This window comes from Oncorhynchus gorbuscha, unplaced genomic scaffold (assembly GCF_021184085.1).
Source record: "Oncorhynchus gorbuscha isolate QuinsamMale2020 ecotype Even-year unplaced genomic scaffold, OgorEven_v1.0 Un_scaffold_1791, whole genome shotgun sequence".
NCBI lineage: Eukaryota > Metazoa > Chordata > Actinopteri > Salmoniformes > Salmonidae > Oncorhynchus > Oncorhynchus gorbuscha.
The window spans coordinates 87,304-111,131 of NW_025746471.1; the positions used below are offsets into that span (position 1 = coordinate 87,304).

At 42.1% G+C, this 23,828-nt stretch overlaps 1 protein-coding gene and 5 long non-coding RNA genes across 6 annotated transcripts; 2 read left to right on the top strand and 4 right to left on the bottom strand.

The window, feature by feature from the left end:
- The first annotated feature begins 17 nt into the window (after positions 1-17).
- LOC124024218 lies at positions 18-813 on the top strand. Its single transcript, XR_006836962.1, has 2 exons — positions 18-123; positions 342-813. It is a non-coding gene; the product is annotated as an uncharacterized LOC124024218 (long non-coding RNA).
- Positions 814-2,419: 1,606 nt separating this feature from the next.
- Positions 2,420-3,737, bottom strand: LOC124024219. Its single transcript, XR_006836963.1, has 3 exons — positions 3,604-3,737; positions 3,004-3,076; positions 2,420-2,766 (listed from the first exon to the last, which is right to left on the bottom strand). It is a non-coding gene; the product is annotated as an uncharacterized LOC124024219 (long non-coding RNA).
- A 130-nt stretch (positions 3,738-3,867) lies between these two features.
- On the bottom strand, positions 3,868-4,258 carry LOC124024216. The gene is made up of 2 exons (XR_006836961.1): positions 4,117-4,258; positions 3,868-3,943 (listed from the first exon to the last, which is right to left on the bottom strand). It is a non-coding gene; the product is annotated as an uncharacterized LOC124024216 (long non-coding RNA).
- Positions 4,259-4,378: 120 nt separating this feature from the next.
- Positions 4,379-14,522, top strand: LOC124024214 (extensin-2-like). The gene is made up of 5 exons (XM_046338213.1): positions 4,379-4,442; positions 5,935-6,489; positions 12,806-12,928; positions 13,671-13,775; positions 14,443-14,522. Exons 1-5 carry the CDS (start codon positions 4,379-4,381, stop codon positions 14,520-14,522), a joined length of 927 nt encoding a protein of 308 aa, XP_046194169.1.
- Positions 14,523-17,511: 2,989 nt separating this feature from the next.
- Positions 17,512-18,758, bottom strand: LOC124024220. The gene is made up of 3 exons (XR_006836964.1): positions 18,545-18,758; positions 17,975-18,047; positions 17,512-17,735 (listed from the first exon to the last, which is right to left on the bottom strand). It is a non-coding gene; the product is annotated as an uncharacterized LOC124024220 (long non-coding RNA).
- Positions 18,759-18,809: 51 nt separating this feature from the next.
- On the bottom strand, positions 18,810-19,127 carry LOC124024221. The gene is made up of 2 exons (XR_006836965.1): positions 19,055-19,127; positions 18,810-18,885 (listed from the first exon to the last, which is right to left on the bottom strand). It is a non-coding gene; the product is annotated as an uncharacterized LOC124024221 (long non-coding RNA).
- Positions 19,128-23,828: the final 4,701 nt, after the last annotated feature.

Here is a 23,828-nt window from a genome sequence, read left to right on the forward strand (position 1 = left end):
GCGTTTCTTATTGACAACCTCAGGCAGTCCATTTTCCTGTGTTTTGGTACCTAAATGAATAGGCTGTAACCCGGCTCAGCTGCTGCAAAGATGCCGGACAGAAATACCAGGATGGAAGCAAATGTACGGGATTATAACGGCAAAACGATTCATGCAAAACATAGTTAACAGGAATATGTTAGTTAATGTAGAGACAAACGAGTATGCATATGTTTTATCATAAAGTCAAATTTGCGAAAATCGCGATTTAACAAGCTTTCTGACTAGCTAACAGTAGTCAACTAGATAGCTTTATTGGTGTGTGGACATGAATATGAAATTGTAATTCGTGTTTGTTTTAGGGACTCCTGAAACAACCAGCAAACCAGGCTGTCGTCTTGTGAAACGGTGGATGTAAAGAATCTAGCTAGATAAAAGCGTTTACTGCAAATTGAATGTACAATTTTGTAAGCTTGCCTTGTGGATAACGTAACTAGCTAACTATGTTCCTGCTTATTGGGCAGTGGAGGATCAAATCCCTGTATGCCTATGGATGTGTAGCTGTCCAGCTGATCTGTGCATGGACCCAAACGTTTGGTATACATATTAGTTCAGAACCTAGATATGAACTTTAACCATCATAGCTGGTTGTATCAACTTCAAAACAGTCTGAATGACATTAATGAAGCCTATGGATTGAGTAGAATATAACTTTGTGCCAAGGATGCAAGTCGTATATACATGTAGCATGAGATCCCCACATTGTAGCCTGTACATTTAATATATTCACTAATCATGTACTCTACCTTGGTAAATAAAGGTGCAGTTCAGGTATGAATGTCTGTGAGATTCTTTTTCAGTCATATCCAATACCTGGAATATCAAACGGCATTCTTTGAATGATGCTGTGTCTGCATGTATGTATTACAATTATACACTTCAACAGTGTTTACCAATCTTGGTCCTGGGACATCAATGCTTGGTTACATATTAACTATGCAATAGACTAGAAACATGATTTAACTAGTTAAAGGCTGATTTGTAATTCATATATACAGAAACAGAATTTTTAAAAACACAGTACATTACACTTCCTATGCATCATGTAAATAGGTTCATCTATCCAATTTCCTTCATCTGCACTGATTTGAGGAAAGGATAGGTGTGGTATTTCATCAAATGAGAGACTTCAACCAGTAGAGAACGTGAAATGTTTTACATAAGTGTCTCTAGAGGTGTCTCCTAACCAGCCTTGGGCCCCAAATTGGCCTGAAGGTTATTGTAACAGCGGGTGAGGTGGCGATGATGGGTCTGGCCGTTGGCATACTCTCTCACATCAAAACATACCTGCAGAGGAGAGACAGAAAAAACAAGGCTTAATCATGCCATCACTGTCAGTCACAATAATCAGGAGGTAAAATTCTAAACTCTTGGACTACGACGTCTCCATCTGTACTTCAATGTAAAGCATCTCTTTAATAATACTTCCTGTTGACCCAACCAAGTGACCTCTCACCTCTGATCATGCTGTGCCCTCTATGGAGCCAGTTCAGACATGGGAGTTCACCGACACAGCTGATATTCCAACGGCAAATAAAAAATGTGATTAACGTTTAAAAAAAAACAATTTTCAATGAACAAAATGTTTTATGCAAGATGGCTAAATTAATAGCAAATGTATCAAATATTATTATGTGCCCTTGATCCTATAAGAGCTCTTTGTCAATTCCCACAAGCCAGGTTGTGATAAACTCACACGCATTCTTATGTTTAATACATGTATAGTGTGTGTGAGTGGCAGGCTTACAATGATGGCAAACAACATTTGAGAATGCGCTGACCCTGGTGCTAGAGGGGGTATGCAGCTAGGTTGAATGTTTGAAGGGGTATGGGACTATAAAAAGTTTGGCAACCACTGACCTACAGGACTACAGGAGAATGGGAGAGAGGGATGGAGTGAAGGAGACTGTTATTGAGAAAATAAGTCAGTTAAAGAGACTGTGTTCAACAGAAACCTGTGTGTGTGGCCTCACTAAGTGGCTGCAGAGTACTTTATGCAGACACTTGAGTACAAACAATTTAGCGAAGTTATATAAATAATGAAATGTCTTACTATTCTCCATGGTATGTCCTCTTGTCTATTTTTTGAAGGTGGAAGGAGCCACAGTTATACACCGGAGCCTGCTTCCTACACAACACATAAATCAGATTGATAGAAAAGTGTGTAGGTGTGGCTTATAGGGTGTCTAATTGTTCTAAATGTTTTCAATATGGGTGACTCTTAAAAGAGCCTGTTTTGTATTTGTACAGACACCACACCTACCTAAACAGCACCCTCACCGGCGAAGTAGAAATCACAGGAACTGAAATGAATAACTTCAGTTGACATAGCTAAGTAAATTGAAGAATACTCTTATTGCAATGTGGATGGCTCTAAAAGAGCCTTTGGTTGTGCATAGTGTGGTCTATGGTGTTGCCAGGGAACAGCATCATTTGCGAAGAAGTAGGAGGTGAAGGTCTCCTGCACACAGATTGCCTCCTGTGCGCGTTGTTGGCCCCCATCCTGGCAACATCCTGCAGAGCAGCAGACCTCTTTTCTGGCACACGGCGGAGCGCTGCAGGTCCCCTCCTGTTCATCATCATGAAGTTATGCAGGACACAGGTAGTCTTCACAGATGCCTGAAATCCCCCACGAGGCAGTCCCAGATGGCCGTGGTCACCCAACTGTGCAGTGCCCTACACAGTAACTGTAGGCAATCGTTTAAGAAATCTCCAGTTGCAAGGCATCTGTAGGAATATGGAAGATAATGTCATTAGACTTTTACATTACCAGGTCATTGTGGATTAGTATAAAGTATAATATAGCTTATAAACAAACATAACATTGGATAGATGCATGTGAGACAGCAGGATCATATCAAGGATAACGTCACAAATGAATACATAAATACTACTTGAAGCTTGATGATGACTTGATCACTTGAATCAGCTGAGTGGCACCAAGGCAAAAATTAAAATGTGTACCCCTTTGAGACCCCAGGAACAGGACTGGGAACCATTGCTCTTCATCTGCAGACAGGGTTTCACAGCTCTGTATCTGAGGACAGAAAACAGACTTCATTATACTAAACTTAGACCACACTGAATATTATGTTACGATTCTCTCCGTCCTCACTTCTTACTATGGAGTGGAACTACACAACAGTACCTGCCCTATCCAGAATAGCCTACTCTACCTTCTGACAGTTGGAGCAGCTATCCTTTCACTCTCTTCCATGGCTGTTAGCTAGCTAGCTACCTACAAATGCATTTGGAGCTTGTATTACATTTACACAAGTGTACAAATATCAATTTAATTATGCACGTTATCACTCAATTTGCACTGTACACATATATATATATATATATATATATATATATAATATAAATGACGACGCGACACACAACTTTTGTTTCTTATATCCCATACGTAACTGTGTTGCAGAAATACAGTTTGACATTTGCTATCATTGTTTTATATGTTGCGTGCACGCTTCATAGTTTACGTGGTAACAGTCATTGTTATAATTTAACCATTATTATTCTCAAGTAAATAGTCACAGTTCAAAGTAATGTCTTGTTTACCTCTATTCCTCAGCAGTGATGGATGCCACGGTGTGCTGATAAAGGAGGTCCGACCTGAATCCCGGGGTTAAAATACGGTTCCGGAAGGGAGTTGGGAAATGCCCACCCTCTGTTCACCCCAGTGGAACTCTTTTCCCTTTGACGAGTTTAAAATAGCGAAGTACAGTTATACATTGATATTGTATACTGTTATTGATAAAATAATGCTTATATTTAACGTTATCATTATTGTAGAAATGTAAAACTTGACGGTTTGCAGACTTGCCTTGGAGCTGGCCACTCTCCTTATAATGGAACGTCCCATCAGCGAGTTGATTTTTGGTTTATGTACGTTCTGTTCCTGCACGTTATAGCGTAGTTCTTTTTAACGTTAATACTTTATAGGACAGTTCGGTTTTCATGTCATTTAGCCCTTGGTATATTTTAAAGCACTTTGGTTTATTTGCTTGTCATAATTTGTATCATCCCAGTTTTGATAAATAAACCCCCTTATTGTTTCATTGTGACACTCACTTGATTTGATTGACAGCCTGACTCAGCGTTCTCTTCAACAGAGCCTGGATGCTCCTGATTAACTCCACCTCCTGCGGTACACAAACACAACCATCACCTTATTTTCAGATTGGTTTCTAGTGAAATAATGTATAGGCAACATTTAATAATGATACAAGTATTTCGGTGAACTAGAGCAAAGACAAGTCTATGTTATTTTGTATCATCAGCAGCTCCTCCGCTACGCGGTCGCAGTTCCCGACAGGTTAGGTTATCCGTGGCGATGGCGAACGGGATCTCAGTGGCGTCAGCGCCTTCAACAGCCTCCTCTTCTGCCCCAGGAGGAGGTCTGTCTCGGCCACCAGCTTCTCGATGTGCCGCTGCAGCTCCGACTTCCAGAAGTGGATATGCTGCAGTCTCTCCCCCAGGTGCCCCTCAGCTTGGGTGCCCCTCAGCTTGGGTGTGCAGAGTCCCGGCCTCGGTCTCCATCCAGTGTTTTGGACTCATGGCGAATCCTCTTTGCGTTGTTTCAGTCTGTAACCACCTGGTGAAGGGTAGAGAAATGCTTGAAGTGCCATTCCCCCGGGCTGCCATTCCTCCGGGCTGCCATTCCTCTGAACGGTACCCCGCAGTAGCCAAGCCGGAGGAGGGATACAGTGTATGTGGGGGAGGCCACTCTAAAGTGTGCAATGCCACAGATGTCTCAAGTTGAGGAGCATGTAATTGGCATGCTGACTGAAGGAATGTTCACCAGAGCTGTTGCCAGAGAATTTAATGTTAATTTCTCTACTATAAGCCACCTCCAACATTGTTTTAGACAATATGGCAGAATGTTGAATAACCACGCCAGACCAGGACCTCCACATCTGGGTTCTTCACCTGCAGGATCGTCTGAGACCAGCCACCCAGACAGCTGATGAAATTGAGGACTATTTCTGTCTGTAATAAAGCCCTTTTGTGGGGGAACAAATCATTCTGATTGGCTGGGCCTAGCTCCCAAGTAGGTGGTCCTATGCTCTTCCAGGCCCGTCTGGCTGCGCCCCCTGCCAGTCATATGAAGTCCATAGATTAGAGCCGAATACATTTATTTCAATTGACTGATTTACTGACTGATTTCCTGTAACTCAGTAAAACTGTTGAAATGGTTGCATGTTACGTTTATATTTTCTTCAGTATACATTCTCAGGAAACAACGAATGGTGGATGGATGAACACACACTTTTCTAAATGTATTCACCTGAAAATAGGCCTATGATAGGTGTTCTAATGACCTTCTTTTAACACCAATGGACCAATGTTAGTAAAGTAATGACTGTCTGGTCTGCGTTACGTTCTAATAGTCTAACTGAAGGTTACTCATCTCACCAACAACCACAGCAATGTTGATAATCGGGAACAATAACACATTACCGTTTAACACTGTGACTTACCACAGACACTATTTCCTTCTCTCTCTCTCACACACACCATATTCACACCCCTCCACCTCTTCACGTTAAAACCCTTTAGTGAGTCAGAGGTCTCTGGTCTATTGATGGGAATCAGAGTCTTCAGGCCTGTGTCCCAAATGACACCATGCTCCCTAGATACGGTAGTGCACTACATTTGACCAGGGCTCAATGTCATTTGGGAAATGCCCCTGGTGTGAGTGGAATTTCCTGTTTGAATACGTTTTTACCTTAGCTGCCTCACTCCTCCCCTCTGTGTGTGCGCTCGTTCTCACTCTATTTCCTACCTGGTTCACTTTCTCACTGTCTGTCTGGAGTAGCAGCTCTATTCTTTAGCTCCACACAGTCGTATCCTCCAGGACTCCAGTCCACAGTACCTCGTCTTCTCCAGGGCTCCAGTCCACAGTACCTCGTCTCCTCCAGGGCTCCAGTCCACAGTACCTCGTCTCCTCCAGGACTCCAGTCCACAGTACCTCATCTCCTCCAGGACTCCAGTCCACAGTACCTCGTCTCCTCCAGGACTCCAGTCCACAGTACCTCGTCTCCTCCAGGACTCCAGTCCACAGTACTCGTCTCCTCCAGGACTCCAGTCCACAGTACCTCGTCTCCTCCAGGACTCCAGTCCACAGTACCTCGTCTTCTCCAGGGCTCCAGTCCACAGTACCTCGTCTCCTCCAGGACTCCAGTCCACAGTACCTCGTCTCCTCCAGGGCTCCAGTCCACAGTACCTCGTCTTCTCCAGAACTCCAGTCCACAGTACCTCGTCTCCTCCAGGACTCGAGTCCACAGTACCTCGTCTCCTCCAGGACTCCAGTCCACAGTACCTCGTCTTCTCTAGGGCTCCAGTCCACAGTACCTCGTCTCCTCCAGGGCTCCAGTCCAAAGTACCTCGTCTCCTCCAGGACTCCAGTCCACAATACCTCGTCTCCTCCAGGACTCCAAAAAGGTAAGGGGCTGTTGCTCTGCTCGTGGCTGGGAAAGGGTGCTCTGAGTTGGGGGTTTCAGAGTGCTTCTTTGCAGGATATAATAAAATATGAAAGAGTTGTGTGTATGACTAGGAATATCTGTGTTTGTTTTGTGTGTTGCTACGTGAGAAAGAAAAGACTTGTTAGAAGAGGGGTGTTTTAAATCGGTTTAGAGATAACACAGCACCAGTCACCCTACCTTCTAACTCTGTCTTGGTGCCTAATGTTTGACAGCTCTGTTAGATGTGTACACACAGACAGCTCTGTTAGACGTGTACACACAGACAGCTCTGTTAGATGTACACACAGACAGCTCTGTTAGACGTGTACACACAGACAGCTCTGTTAGATGTGTACACAGACAGCTCTGTTAGATGTGTACACACAGACAGCTCTGTTAGACGTGTACACACAGACAGCTCTGTTAGACGTGTACACACAGACAGCTCTGTTAGATGTGTACACACAGACAGCGTGGAAAACTGTACTTCACACATCAGTGAATTTGATAGCTAACCAAACCATGATATAATTTATGGGGAAAAGTCCAGCTGTTCTGTGGGATGTTGGATTAAGGAAAATTAAAATAAATCCTTGTGAAAATGTTTAACTGACTAGGGTGTGAGAGTTATGGTTCCTGCCCATGGTAAATGGGTATAGTAAAGGTCAGGTTTGGGGTCAATGCGAATTGAGATCCTTCAGTTCAGGAAGTAATCTGAAAAAATCTATATTCAATTACTTCTCAATAAATGGAAGAGGAGAAGCTACTTATTTAAAACGTTCCTGAATTGGGTGTCTTTAATTCTAATTAACCTACTGTTGACCAGGGCCCATAGGTAGAGTACTACTGTTGACCAGGGCCCATAGGGTAGTGTACTACTGTTGACCAGGGCCCATAGGGCAGTGTACTACTGTTGACCAGGGACCATAGGCTAGTGTACTACTGTTGACCAGGGCCCTTAGGGGTAGTGTACTACTGTCGACCAGGGCCCTTAGGACTCCGGTTAAAAAGTAGTGAACGATATAATTATGTCTCCCCCCACTTCTAAAACCAAAGTTGCACCCCTGGTTTTAACAGTGATCAAGTAGACTACTATTTGATCATAATGTAGGACTACCAGAGGGGCCTACCATCAAAAACAATGGGAAAATGAATCCCATAATATTTTAACATGGAAATAGCTGTTCTATCATTCAGCCTACAGTAGCAGCCAATGTGTGGTGTTCAATGTTGGCTACATTCTATGAGACGTTTGAAAAAAAACATTCAGGGCTTGTTGACATGAACCTGTTTATCCACTTGTCCTTCAGACAAGGAGGCGACTGAAAATGTTGTTGAGTTGTTTGATGCAAGTAACCATTTTATTCCCATACCATTATTACAGAAAACCTGACTAATACAACACTGACCCTTTAACACAAAAAAAGCTCTTTACCTGAATCACTTTTCAAAGAAGTCTAGAAATGCACACGTGTTGTGTCTTGTAGGAAACAAACACTCCTCCATTGAGGATTACAACTGATCTATAACTGGGCTAATAACTCACTAACTAGCAAAGGATATGAACAAATGTGCACACGTGGCTACATGCATCTCTCTCTTTGATCTCAAAACAAGCTCATCTACTCCCGACCGCTGATTCTGTAAAGACAGGCACGTTCAAACAGTGTTGCCAACTCCTCAATAAGGAAAGTAACTATTGGCTGTCCTAAAGTCGCTAGAAATCGCTAAATGACTATTGGCTGTCCTAAAAGTTGCTAGAAGTCGCTAAATGACTATTGGCTGTCCTAAAAGTCTCTAGAAATCGCTAAATGACTATTGGCTGTCCTAAAAGTCGCTAGAAATCGCTAAATGACTATTGGCTGTCCCTAAAAGTCTCTAGAAATCGCTAAATGACTATTGGCTGTCCTAAAAGTCGCTAGAAATCGCTAAATGACTATTGGCTGTCCTAAAAGTCGCTAGAAATCGCTAAATGACGTCTTTGCATAATTGGCCATGTAATTGTGATGGACGCTGTAGGGAGAGAGGAATAAAGTTGTGGGAGAGACAAAATGCAAGTAAAAAAACATTCTTTTTTTTAATGTCACAATTCCAACCCTCCTTTACCCGGGCTTGGGACCGGCAAAAAGTGAACCAAAAGACTCTGGCGGAGTTACTAAGTTTTTTTTTGTTTATTTGTTTATTTTTTTGTTATTTAGTTTATTTCATTTAAGAATGATGGAGGCCACTGTGTTCTTGGGGACCTTCAATGCTGCATATTTTTTGGTACCCTTCCCCAGATCTGTGCATCGACACAATTCTGTCTCGGAGCTCTACGGACAATTCCTTCGTCCTCATGGCTTGGTTTTTGCTGTGACATGCACTGTCAACTGTGAAACCTTATTTAGACAGGTGTGTGCCTTTCCAAACCATGTCCAATCAATTGAATTTACCACAGGTGAACTCCAAGTTGTAGAAACATTTCAAAGATGATCAATGGAAACAGGATACACCTGAGCTCAATTTAGAGTAAATTTCATAGCAAAGGGTCTGAATACTTATGTAAATAAGGTATTTCTGTTTTGTAAACATTTGCTAACATTTTTAAGAACCTGTTTTTGCTTTGTCATTATGGGGGTATTGTGATGTCATTATGGGGTATTGTGATGTCATTATGTTGTAGTTGTGTGTAGATTTCAGAGGATTTTTTATTTATTTAATCCATTTTAGAATAAGGCTGTAACTTAAATAAATGTGGAAAAAGTCAAGGGTCTGAATACTTCCCTGAATACACTGTATGTACTGTATGTTAGTATAATCTATGCATTTCCTTATAATAGTTTGTTTTTAATGACTGACTGTGCTGTGTATTATAGCTGATTCCAGATGACATACTGTACTGTGTATTATAGCTGATTCCAGATGACATATTGTACTGTGTATTATAGCTGATTCCAGATGACATACTGTACTGTGTATTATAGCTGATTCCAGATGACATACTGTACTGTGTATTATAGCTGATTCCAGATGACATACTGTACTGTGTATTATAGCTGATTCCAGATGACATACTGTACTGTGTATTATAGCTGATTCCAGATGACATACTGTACTGTGTATTATAGCTCATTCCAGATGACATATTGTACTGTGTATTATAGCTGATTCCAGATGACATACTGTACTGTGTATTATAGCTGATTCCAGATGACATACTGTACTGTGTATTATAGCTGATTCCAGATGACATACTGTACTGTGTATTATAGCTGATTCCAGATGACATACTGTACTGTGTATTATAGCTGATTCCAGATGACATATTGTACTATGTATTATAGCTGATTCAGATGACATACTGTACTGTGTATTATAGCTGATTCCAGATGACATACTGTACTGTATTATAGCTGATTTCCTGTACTGTGTAATATAGCTGATTCCAGATGACTGTACTGTGTATTATAGCTGATTCCAGATGACATAGCTCTGATGACTGTGTATGTATTATAGCTGATTCCAGATGACATACTGTACTGTGTATTATAGCTGGATTCCAGATGACATACTGTACTATGTATTATAGCTGATTCCAGATGACATATTGTACTATGTATTATAGCTGATTCCAGATGACATACTGTACTGTATTATAGCTGATTGACATACTGTACTATGTATTATAGCTGATTGATTCCAGATGACATACTGTACTATGTATTATAGCTGATTCCAGATGACATACTGTACTATGTATTATAGCTGATTCCATGACATACTGTACTATGTATTATAGCTGATTCCAGATGACTATGTATTATAGCTGATTCCAGATGACATACTGTACTGTGTATTATAGCTGATTCCAGATGATGTACTGTGTATTATATATTCCAGATGACATACTATGTATTATAGCTGATTCCAGATGACATACTGTACTATGTATTATAGCTGATTCCAGATGACATACTGTACTATGTATTATAGCTGATTCCAGATGACATACTGTACTGTATTATACTGATACTGTACTGTGTATTATAGCTGATTCCAGATGACATACTGTACTGTGTATTATAGCTGATTCCAGATGACATACTGTACTATGTATTATAGCTGATTCCAGATGACATACTGTACTGTGTATTATAGCTGATTCAGATGACATACTGTACTATGTATTATAGCTGATTCCAGATGACATGTACAGATGACATACTGTACTATGTATTATAGCTGATTCCAGATGACATACTGTACTATGTATTATAGTACAGATGACATACTGTACGTATTATAGCTGATTCAGTATTATATTAAGCTGATTCCATGATGACATACTGACATACTGTACTGTGTATTATAGCTGATTCCAGATGACATACTGTACTGTGTATTATAGCTGATTCAGATGACATACTGCACTGTGTATTATAGCTGATTCCAGATGACATACTGTACTTATTATAGCTGATTCCAGATGACATACTGTACTATGTATTATAACTGATTCCAGATGACATACTGTACTGTGTATTATAGCTGATTCCAGATGACATACTGTACTGTATTATAGCTGATTCCAGATGACATACTGTACTGTGTATTATAGCTCATTCAGATGACATACTGTACTGTGTATTATAGCTGATTCCAGATGACATACTGTACTGTGTATTATAGCTGATTCCAGATGACATACTGTACTGTGTATTATAGCTGATTCCAGATGACATATACTGTATTATAGCTGATTCAGATGACATACTTATAGCTGATTCCAGATGACATACTGTACTATGTATTATAGCTGATTCCAGATGACATACTGTACTGTGTATTATAGCTGATTCCAGATGACATACTGTACTGTGTATTATAGCTGATTCCAGATGACATACTGTACTGTGTATTATAGCTGATTCCAGATGACATACTGTACTGTGTATTATAGCTGATTCCAGATGACATACTGTACTGTGTATTATAACTGATTCCAGATGACATACTGTACTGTGTATTTTGCCAGATGACATACTGTACTGTGTTTGCCTGACTAGTGTCTCATACTGCACTATCTGAGATGGGTCCATAATATGGCTTGGAGACCAGATGACATTTACTGCAGTGAGTGCAAAGTATACACCTCACACACATGGTTATGGGCTTATAAAAGATTCCAGAGACACCTGTACCATGTCAGGTATTATAACTGATTAGAGTTGTAATTATAGTATTCAGTTCTGAGTTTAACATTCCAATATTACACTTTATATACATCACAGAAGACTGAAACATAACAAAACTGTTTGACATAGAAACACTGGATTTTTGTACTGTGTATTATAGCAAAAAAAAATAGCTGAAGAAAAAATGATACAATTATGTAAAATTATGACATAAAAACATTCCACCCATGTATTTATAGCTGTCACAGAGTGTATTATAGCGCTTCTGGACATTAACTTCCAGGAAAGGGCCATGAGGTCATTCCAGAGGGCACTTCTGGACATTACCTGCAGGAAAGGGCTATGAGGTCAACACTAGAGGGGGGCTTGCTTCTGGACATTACCTGCAGGCTTATAAAAAGGGCCATGAGGTCAGTTCTGTGTTTGCACTTCTGGACATTGACTGCAGGAAAGGGCCATGAGGTCACAGAGGGCGCTTCTGGACATTACCTGCAGGAAAGGGCTATGAGGACACAGAGGGCACTTCTGGACATTGACTGCAGGAAAGGGCCATGAGGTCACAGAGGGCACTTCTGGACATTGACTGCAGGAAAGGCTGCCTCTGTATTTTGTATTGTCAACTGATGTGTCATTGTGGATTGACACTTAAAAGTTTTCTATCTAACTCTAACTGTTAATCATTCACCAGTAACATAGACCAGAGTTATTCTGATAGATTTAGTGGGTGTGTGGCATTCATTAGTTGTGGTGTTGTTATAGGCTTGTACTATTCAGAGGCTACAGGCCATGTCTTTGTCCAATGAAATGTCACCAATCTAGTTATTTGTCCTAAAGAAATGTCACCAAACCTGTCAGGTTGAACACAGAGTGTGTGTCAATGTTATAGGCAACAGCTTGAACAAGGTGTGTGTGTGTGAAGAAGATAGGTGAGAGAGATAGGTGAGAGAGATGATACTGTACTGTATTATAGCTGATTCCAGATTACATACTGTACTGTATTATAGGGGGAGAGAAGGTGAGGGGCAGAGACATATGTTTTCTAAATGTGTTATTTTCATAAAGGTGTGCTCAATGTGTTTGTGCTCACTGTCTTCCACTCTCTTTCTCTCAACCCCACCCCAGACAGTATGGAGAAGAGCCAGTATGGACCCCCGCAGGACGTGTCGGCTCCCTACTCCGGCTTCCCAGCGGGCTACCAGGGAAGTGGGGGGGACAGCCCTACCCCTCAGCCTGGCTTCCAGGGAGGTAAGATATCAGACCTACACTGATACTGTTCGGGACAGTTAAAGCCGACACTCATAGAAAATAAGGTGATGTGGAGAACTTGAAAGGGTTCTACGGCTATCCCCATAGGAGAACCCTCTGAAGAGCTTTTCAGACCAGGACTAGGTATCATCTGTGTTTAACAAACCAGACCTTATTCTTTATGTAGTATGTATATTAAACATTTTCCTGGACAGCAACTCCTTCAAAGTGTTTTCATTAAGCATTTTGGAAGTGTGTTATGATAATATAGATGTCATGAACATCATTGTTAAGGAGCTGGCCAACCACTCTGTATCCTGGGTTTGTGTTCCCATGTGCAGCCAACCACTCTGTATCCCTGTGTTTGTGTTCCCATAATGCTGGCCAACCACTCTGTATCCCTGGGTTTGTGTTCCCATGTGCTGCGTCACCACTCTGTATCCCTGTGTCCCCATAATGCTGGCCAACCACTCTGTATCCCTGGGTTTGTGCTCCCATAACGCTGGCCAACCACTCTGTATCCCTGTGTCCCCATAATGCTGGCCAACCACTGCTCCCTGGGTTTGTGTTCCCGCTAATGCTGGCCAACTACTCTGTATCCCTGGTTTGTGTTCCCATAATGCTTGGCCAACCACTCTGTATCCCTGGGTTTGTGCTCCATAACGCTGGCCAACCACTCTGTATCCCTGGATTTGTGATAAATGACAGTGTATTGATGTATTTATTTATCCTTATTTATCAGGTCCCCAACCCGGCATGTACCCACCACCTCCCCAACCCGGCATGTACCCACCACCTCCCCCCAACCCGGCCCGGGCATGGCACAACCTACAAAATGCCCCCGGCAGTGAGTCACACACACACACTGAAGAAAACTCCTAACTCTCTGACCAAACTACCTCAATCGGTTCCTTATTTTATTATTCACAGTACACCATGGAAAACGAGAACCAAATAGTAGTATTCTAGGTATTGGCTGGATATCCTGGTCATAGCAACACCCAGCCTTAGCAACCCTTCTAATCTCTACCCTCTGAGGGGGGGAAATATAGAACAAAGAACCCAATTTTTTGGGGCCTAATTGGTTTTGTCCAGTTCAATCCCGTTCTAACCAGTATTCTCCTCCCTCTGCAAGTAACCCAGGTGGTGGTTCTGACCAGTTCTATCTGGTTCTAACCAGTATTCTCCTCTCCCTACAGTAACCCAGGTGGTGATACAGCAGCCGTTGCTAAGAGACGTGCCGGCCAGATGATGTGTCCCCACTGTCAGGTCCCGGTTCTGACAGAGACCACACACACCCCTGGACTGTTCACCTGGCTCATCTTTGGAGTCCTCTGCTGCTTCATGTGAGTTATACAAGCACACACACCATATGCAGACATGTGGCAAACATCGTTTTTCTCTCAAAACACATACACTGTAGAGATGGATACACACACTGAATCCCTTCTCTCTCTCTAGGTGCTGGCCATGCTCTTGGATTCCATTCTGTGTTGACTCCTGTAAGGATGTAGAACACCGCTGCCCCAACTGCAAGAGAGTGATCCACATCCACAAACGAATAGACCAAGATGAGACGCATGCCACAAAGTGATCCACATACACAAACACATGTGACTAGACCAAGATGAGAAACCTGCCACAAATTGATCCACACCAAAGCCTTGCCCACAGACACTGCTGCCACAAAGTGATCTATACTTTTATGAATCCATTCCAATACACCACAAGTCTACACCACTACACAACTGGTCTACAACTCTACACCACTAGGTCAAGAACACTTTTAGTACCAGAATAATGGTGACTCATATTTCCAACCATAACACACACGCTTGTGAACAATAATAGTCTGACTGTGGCTGAAATGACTACTGGAAGACCAGCTTAACATTGCCTAGTGTCAGAGTGTAACAAGCTAAGGCCACTTCTAGCAGACTCTTTACACTGATTGTAATATACGTTTTCTTTCATTCTGTGAATCTTCATGTTAGACAGAAAGTAGGATTCTATTTGTATTGACGTTGGTATTGATTGGTTGTTGGGTTTTTTAAAGGGACAGTCCACAGTTGAAACAATAAAAAAGCTGAACCCTGCCTCTGTTTTTGTAAAAGCTGTGGGATGGGTCTGGAGAAGTGTAACCGCTCTAAGACTGAGCTATGCATGCACTGACTGACCGTCCAAAAGTATATCTTTATCAATGTTTTTGGGCTACACAGTGCTATTTTTACATTTACAAACATTGGAGCAAAACAAGCTGATATTTTGGGTTCTGATGGGTGATAGAGGAATTCTAAATTCCTTTATGTTTTATTGCCAAAACCAATTCACTCATTTCTAATTCATTAATGAATTGTAAGTTCATTAATTATGCATGAAGTAGATTGAGACCAGTCTTAAAAGCCAAAAGTAACAGCGTTTATTACAAGAGAGTACTAAATGCTTACACACATTTCCACAGGTTATAAACTGAAAATGACATCATCAGTTTCCCACCCTCTCTCCGATTCTCACAAGAGCCCATTGTTTATTAGGTCTGGTACTATCTTCCTGCTCCTCCCATAAAACTACATTCCAACCACTAGCATCTCTCCACTAATGGAATCCAACCAAAACATTCTTATCTCATCCCTCCCCCTTAAACTTCCCAAGAGGCTGATAGAGGAATTCTAAATTCCTTTATGTTTTAATTGCCAAAACCAATTTCGCACTCGTTTCTAATTCATTAATGATGTGTAAGTTCATGAATTATGCATGAAGTAGATCGAGACCAGTCTTAAAAGCCAGGTAAGAGCGTTTAATTCCAGAGAGTACTGACCCCAAATACAAAGAACATTACATTTTAAAGAAAGGGAACATAAAATGAGCGTCATCAGTTTCACACCCTCTCCCAACCTTACAATAGGTAGTATTCAGTCCTAGAGAAGTTTTACTCCCTCATAAAACTACATTCCAACCTGTCTAAAATATATACTTCTCTCCACTAATGGAATCCAGCCAAAACATTCTTATCTGTATGAAAAGCCATAGCATCGGCCCCTTTAACTTCTCAAGAGACACAGACAATTAATTAAGTTCTGCTTGTTTCAGTAACAGCTTGGCAATAACTTTTACTTTTCATACCATAACATAATAGTATTAGAATAAATGGTTCTAATCAATAATGTATACATATTTAATCATTTCAACCATAATTTCCTCTAACAATGGGGGTACAACTAAGCACAAGTTATGTTAACTGCGGATTGCCACTTTTACTGATTAACAATAATTGTTTCAAAAGTCAATAATAATGGACTTTTGAGACAATTAGTGGCCCTTTTTCCAGAAACACACACTAATATTTTTTTCTAAAACGTATTCACCTGAAAAAGGCCTGTGTGAGGTGTTAATTCGCTCTTTATAGCAATAGACACGTGTGTAGTTGTGGCTTATAGGGTGTCTAATTGTTCTAATGTTTTCAAAATGGGTGAGTCTGTTTTGTTTTGTACAGACACTAATTCTACCTAAACAGCACCTCCCCTCACCCGCAAAGTAGAAATCAAAGGAAGAGAACTGAATTAATAACTGCAGTTGACATAGCTAAGTAAATGGAAGAATACTCTTATTGCAATGTGGATGGCTTTGGCTGAGCATGGTGTAGTCTATGGTGTTGCCAAGGAACAGCATCCTCTGTAGAAGAAGCAGGAGGTGAAGGTCCCTGCACACGGATTGCCTACTGTGCTGCGTTGTTGGCCCCCATCCTGGCAACATCCTGCAGAGCAGCAGACCTCTCCTCTGGCACACGGCGGAGCGCCTGCATGTCCTCCTGTTCATCATCATGAAGTTATGCAGGACACAGGTAGTTCACAGATGCCTGAAATCCCCACGAGACAGTGTCGTGGAAGATTCAGAATTTGTTGGTAACATATGTAAGATGTTTTATCATCTGTGTTTTATCAAATGTGTGTAAGTTACTTCTCATCAGAATGGTATTTGTATACCGAATGGTATTTCTGTATAATACTGTGGCGAGGTTGCAGTTATCTGTTCTGTCAAGACTAAGTTGCATGGGTAAACATATATTTTACTCCCTACCTTTCCCAGTGGGGAAAGGAGGGTGGCAGTGTCTGGAATCATTCTATGCTCACTCTAATGTTGTTTCTATCTTAACCCATAGCCTCATTCTCCTCTCTGTGAGCTTGTCCAGGATTGGTTGTATTTAGGGTTGGTTGTATCTAAATGACAATTTGATATATGCCTGTTGATTTTATTTTACCTTTATTTAACTAGGCAAGTCAGTTAAGAACAAATTCTTATTTTCAATGACGGCCTAGGAACGGTGGGTTAACTGCCTGTTCAGGGGCAGAACGACAGATTTGTACCTTGTCAGCTCAGGGATTTGAACTTGCAACCTCCCGGTTACTAGCCCAACGCTCTAACCACTAGGCTACCCTGCCGCCCCAGGATTGGTTTATGGTTCTGGGGTTTGAGAAAGGAGACAAAGCTGAACGATTTATTATGTCTATGCTGTCTGACTATGTGTGTTCTTTGCTATTAAAGGATCTCAGTTGTATTGTAGTGGGGCTTTCAGAGAATTCATTGAGGGACACTGAATTTATCTGAGAGTCACAGGATTGTGATAGAGCTCATATAATTAAAGGTGGACTTTTATAACTAACTCTGACTTGTGTGTGTGGTTTGCTCCCATGATTTGGTAAATAGAGGAAATCTCCACGACAACAGTCCCAGATGGCCCTGGTCACCCAACTGTGCAGTGCCCTACACAGTGACAATCGTTTTGAAGAAATTTCAAGTTGCAAGCCATCTGTAGGAATATGGAAGATAATGTCATTAGACTTTTACATTACCAGGTCATTGTGGATTAGTATAAAGTATAATATAGCTTATAAACAAACAAACATAACATTGGATAGATGCATGTGAGACAGCAGGATCATATCAAGGATAACGTCACAAATTAATACATAAATACTACTTGAAGCTTGATGATGACTTGATCACTTGAATCAGCTGAGTGGCACTAAGGCAAATTAAAATGTGTACCCCTTTGAGACCCCAGGAACAGGACTGGGAACCATTGCTCTTCATCTGCAGACAGGGTTTCACAGCTCTGTATCTGAGGACAGAAAACAGACTTCATTATACTAAACTTAAGACCACACTGAATATTATGTTACGATTCTCTCCGTCCTCACTTCTTACTATGGAGTGGAACTACACAACAGTACCTGCCCTATCCAGAATAGCCTACTCTACCTTCTGACAGTTGGAGCAGCTATCCTTTCACTCTCTTCCATGGCTGTTAGTTAGCTACCTAAAAATGCATTTGGAGTTTGTATTACATTTTACACAAGTGTATAAATATAAATTTAATTATGCACGTTATCACTCAATTTGCACTGTACACATAATATAAATGACGACGCGACACACAACTTTTGTTTCTTATATCCCATACGTAACTGTGTTGCAGAAATACAGTTTGACATTTGCTATCATTGTTTTCTATGTTGCGTGCACGCTTCATAGTTTACGTGGTAACAGTCATTGTTATAATTTAACCATTATTATTCTCAAGTAAATAGTCACAGTTCAAAGTAATGTCTTGTTTACCTCTATTCCTCAGCAGTGATGGATGCCACGGTGTGCTGATAAAGGAGGTCCGACCTGAATCCCAGGGTTAAAATACGGTTCCGGAAGGGAGTTGGGAAATGCCCACCCTCTGTTCACCCCAGTGGAACTCTTTTTCCCTTTGACGAGTTTAAAATAGCGAAGTACAGTTATACATTGATATTGTATACTGTTATTGATAAAATAATGCTTATATTTAACGTTAACATTATTGTGGAAATGTAAAACTTGACGGTTTGCAGACTTGCCTTGGAGCTGGCCACTCTCCTTATAATGGAACGTCCCATCAGCGAGTTGATTTTTGGTTTATGTACGTTCTGTTCCTGCACGTTATAGCGTAGTTCTTTTTAGCATTAATACTTTATAGGACAGTTCGGTTTCATGTCATTTTGTGTAATTATGTTGTAACCTTTGGTTTATTGTTGCTTGTCATAATTTGTATCATCCCAGTTTTGATAAATAAACCCCTTATTGTTTCATTGTGACACTCACTTGATTTGATTGACAGCCTGACTCAGCGTTCTCTTCAACAGAGCCTGGATGCTCCTGATTAACTCCACCTCCTCGGTACACAAACACAACCATCACCTTATTTTCAGATTGGTTTCTAGTGAAATAATGTATAGGCAACATGTAATAATGATACAAGTATTTCAGTGAACTAGAGCAAAGACAAGTCTGTGTTATTTTGTATCATCAGCAGCTCCTCCTCTGGCAGTCGCAGTTCCCGACAGGTTAGGTTATCCGTGGCGATGGCAAACGGGATCTTAGTGGCGTCCAGCGCCTTCAACAGCCTCCTCTTCTGTCCCAGGAGGAGGTCTGTCTCGGCCACCAGCTTCTCGATGTGCGCTGCAGCCCGCGATTCCAGAAGTGGATATGCTGCAGTCTCTCTCCCAGGTGCCGAGCGTCCTCAGCTTGGGTGTAGAGTCCCGGCCTCGGTCTCCGTATCCAGTGTTTTTGGACTCGCGGTGAATCCTCTTTGCGTTGTTTCAGTCTGTAACCACCTGGTGAAGGGTAGAGAAATGCTTGAAGTGCCATTCCTCCGGGCTGCCATTCCTCCGGGCTGCCATTCCTCTGAACGGTACCCCGCAGTAGCCAAGCCGGGAGGAGGGATACAAGTGTATGTGGGGGAGACCACTCTAAAGTGTGCAATGCCACAGATGTCTCAAGTTGAGGGAGCATGCAATTGGCATGCTGACTGAAGGAATGTTCACCAGAGTCTATGGCTGCGCCCTGCCCAGTCATATGAAGTCCATAGATTAGAGCCAGACTCACATTTATTTCAATTGACTGATTTAATGACTGATTTCTGTAACTCAGTAAAACTGTTGAAATGGTTGCATGTTACGTTTATATTTTCTTCAGTATACATTCTCAGGAAACAACGAATGGTGGATGGATGAAACACACACTTTTCTAAAATGTATTCACCTGAAAAAATAGGCCTATGATAGGTGTTCTAATTACTTCTTCTTTTAACACCAATGGACCAATGTTAGTAAAGTAATGACTGTCTGGTCTGGCACGTTCGTTCTAATAGTCTAACTGAGGAGGAGTCATGGTGATAATAGGCTGCTCATGCATGGTTAATGCATGGCTACTAGGTCTTCTGTCTTCTCACTAACAAACGTATTTTCCAACCACAACATTGTTTATCGAGAACTATAAACAGCTAACTCACCACAGCCACAATTTCCCCTCAACACACACACACGAACACAGGATATTCACACCCCTCCACCTCTTCACTTTAAAACCCTTTAGTGAGTCAGAGGTCTCTGGTCTATTGATGGGAATCAGAGTCTTCAGGGCCTGTGTCCCCAAATGACACCATGTTCCCCTAGATACGGTAGTACACTACATTTGACCAGGGCTCAATGTCATTTATTGAAATGCCCCTGTTGTAGTGGAATTTCTGCTTACTTTTATACTGTGATTCGTCGTCACACAGTGATGATGCAATTACACTGGAACTAGTGATTGACCAACGGGTGGAGTTATTTTCCATCAGGCTTGTGTTCACTATTCAGCCACTTCAGATAACGTTGTTACCTCATCTGCCCCACTCCTCCCCTCTGTGTGCGCGCTCGTTCTGCTCTCTTTCCTACCTGGTTCACTTTCTCACTGTCTCGAGGGGGAGCAGCTCTGATCTTTAGCCTCACACAGTCCACAGTACCTCGTCTCCTCCAGGACTCCAGTCCACAGTGCCTCGTCCTCCAGGACTCCAAGGTAAGGGGCTGTTGCTCTGCTCGTGGCTGGGAAAGGGTGCTCTGAGTTTGAAACTCCCCGAGTGCTTCTTTGGAGGATATAATAAAATATGAAAGAGTTTGTGTATGACTAGGAATATCTGTGTTTGTTTTTTGTGTGTTGCTACATGAGAAAGAAAAAGACTTGTTAGAAGAGGGGTGTTTTTAAATCAGTTTAGAAAAAACACAGCACCAGTCACCCTACCTTCCTAACTCTGTCTTGGTGCTAATGTTTGACAGCTCTGTTAGATGTGTACACACAGACAGCTCTGTTAGTTGTACACACAGACACTGTTAGGATGTGTACACACAGACAGCTCTGTTAGATGTGTACACACAGACAGCTCTGTTAGACGTGTACACACAGACAAAGGGCTCTCTTACATAGATGTGTACACAGACAGCTTCTGTTAGACGTGTACACACAGACAGCTCTGTTAGATGTGTACACACAGACAGCTCTGTTAGATGTGTACACACAGACAGCTCTGTTAGACGTGTACACACAGACAGCTCTGTTAGATGTGTACACACAGACAGCTCTGTTAGACGTGTACACACAGACAGCTCTGTTAGATGTGTACACACAGACAGCTCTGTTAGACGTGTACACACAGACAGCTCTGTTAGATGTGTACACAGACAGCTCTGTTAGATGTGTACACACAGACAGCTCTGTTAGATGTGTACACACAGACAGCTCTGTTAGATGTGTACACACAGACAGCTCTGTTAGATGTGTACACACAGACAGCTCTGTTAGACGTGTACACAGACAGCTCTGTTAGACGTGTACACACAGACAGCTCTGTTAGACGTGTACACACAGACAGCTCTGTTAGACGTGTACACACAGACAGCTCTGTTAGACGTGTACACACAGACAGCTCTGTTAGACGTGTACACACAGACAGCTCTGTTAGATGTGTACACAGACAGCTCTGTTAGACGTGTACACACAGACAGCTCTGTTAGACGTGTACACACAGACAGCTCTGTTAGACGTGTACACACAGACAGCTCTGTTAGACGTGTACACAGACAGCTCTGTTAGATGTGTACACACAGACAGCTCTGTTAGACGTGTACACACAGACAGCTCTGTTAGATGTGTACACACAGACAGCTCTGTTAGACGTGTACACACAGACAGCTCTGTTAGATGTGTACACAGACAGCTCTGTTAGACGTGTACACACAGACAGCTCTGTTAGATGTGTACACACAGACAGCTCTGTTAGACGTGTACACACAGACAGCTCTGTTAGACGTGTACACACAGACAGCTCTGTTAGATGTGTACACACAGACAGCTCTGTTAGATGTGTACACACAGACAGAGTGGAAAACTGTACTTCACACGTCAGTGAATTTGATAGCTAACCAAACCATGATAGGGTAGAATACCCAGGGCCCATTATGGGGAAATGTCCAGCTGTTCTGTGAGATGTTGGATTAAGGAAATGAAAATGAATCCTTGTGTAAATGTTTAACTGACTAGAGTGTGTGAGTTATGGTTCCTGCCCATGGTAAATGGGTATAGTAAAGGTCAGGTTTGGGGTCAATTCGAATTGAGATCAGTCAGTTCAGGAAGTAATCTGAAAAAAAATCTATATTCAATTACTTCTCAATAGATGGAAGAGTAGAAGCTACTAATTTAAAAAGTTGTAACATTTTGTATTTAAAATTCAAAACACTTCCTGAAATGGGTGTCTTTAATTATATTTAACCCACTGTTGACCAGGGCCCATAGGGTAGAATACTACTGTTGACCAGGGCCCATAAGGTAGAATACTACTGTTAACCAGGGCCCATAGGGTAGAATACTACTGTTGACCTGGGCCCATAGGGTAGAATACTACTGTTGACCAGGGCCCATAGGGTAGAATACTACTGTTGACCAGGGCCCATAGGGTAGTGTACTACTGTTGACCAGGGCCCATAGGGTAGAATACTACTGTTGACCAGGGCCCATAGGGTAGTGTACTAACTGTTGACCAGGGCCCATAGGGTAGTGTAGGGTAGTGTACTACTGTTGACCAGGGCCCATAGGGTAGAATACTACTGTTGACCAGGGCCCATAGGGTAGTGTACTACTGTTGACCAGGGCCCATAGGGTAGTGTACTACTGTTGACCAGGGCCCATAGGGTAGTGTACTAACTGTTGACCAGGGCCCATAGGGTAGTGTACTACTGTTGACCAGGGCCCATAGGGTAGTGTACTAACTGTTGACCAGGGCCCATAGGGTAGTGTAGGGTAGTGTACTACTGTTGACCAGGGCCCATAGGGTAGAATACTACTGTTGACCAGGGCCCATAGGGTAGTGTACTACTGTTGACCAGGGCCCATAGGGTAGTGTAGGGTAGTGTACTACTGTTGACCAGGGCCCATAGGGTAGAATACTACTGTTGACCTGGGCCCATAGGGTAGAATACTACTGTTGACCAGGGTCCATAGGGTAGTGTACTAATGTTGACCAGGGCCCATAGGGTAATGTAGGGTAGTGTACTACTGTTGACCAAGGCCCATAGGGTAGTGTACTACTGTTGACCAGGGCCCATAGGGTAGTGTACTACTGTTGACAAGGGCCCATAGGGTAGTGTACTACTGTTGACCAGGGCCCATAGGACTCCGGTTAAAACTGAGCAAATTTCAGGTACTTCAACATTCTGTGCAAATTCTGGCGCACGTTTACTGTGACCACTGAGGCTGTACCCACTTTAAGTTAGTTTTAACCAGGGGCGCAACTTCACTGGGGACATGTCCCCCCACATTCTGAAATTCCATTAAGTCCCCCCCAGTTTTATCATTGAAATGTGATACAAAACAGGGCAACAGTGTGCTTTAGGACATTTACATTACATTTAAGTCATTTAGCGACTTACAAAATTGGTGCATTCACCTTATGACATCCAGTGGAACAGTCACTTTACAATAGTACAATAGTACAATAGTGCATCTAAATCTTTTAAGGGGGGGCATGCGGACGCCTCAGAGCGGTCAGGTTGTTATGCAGGTG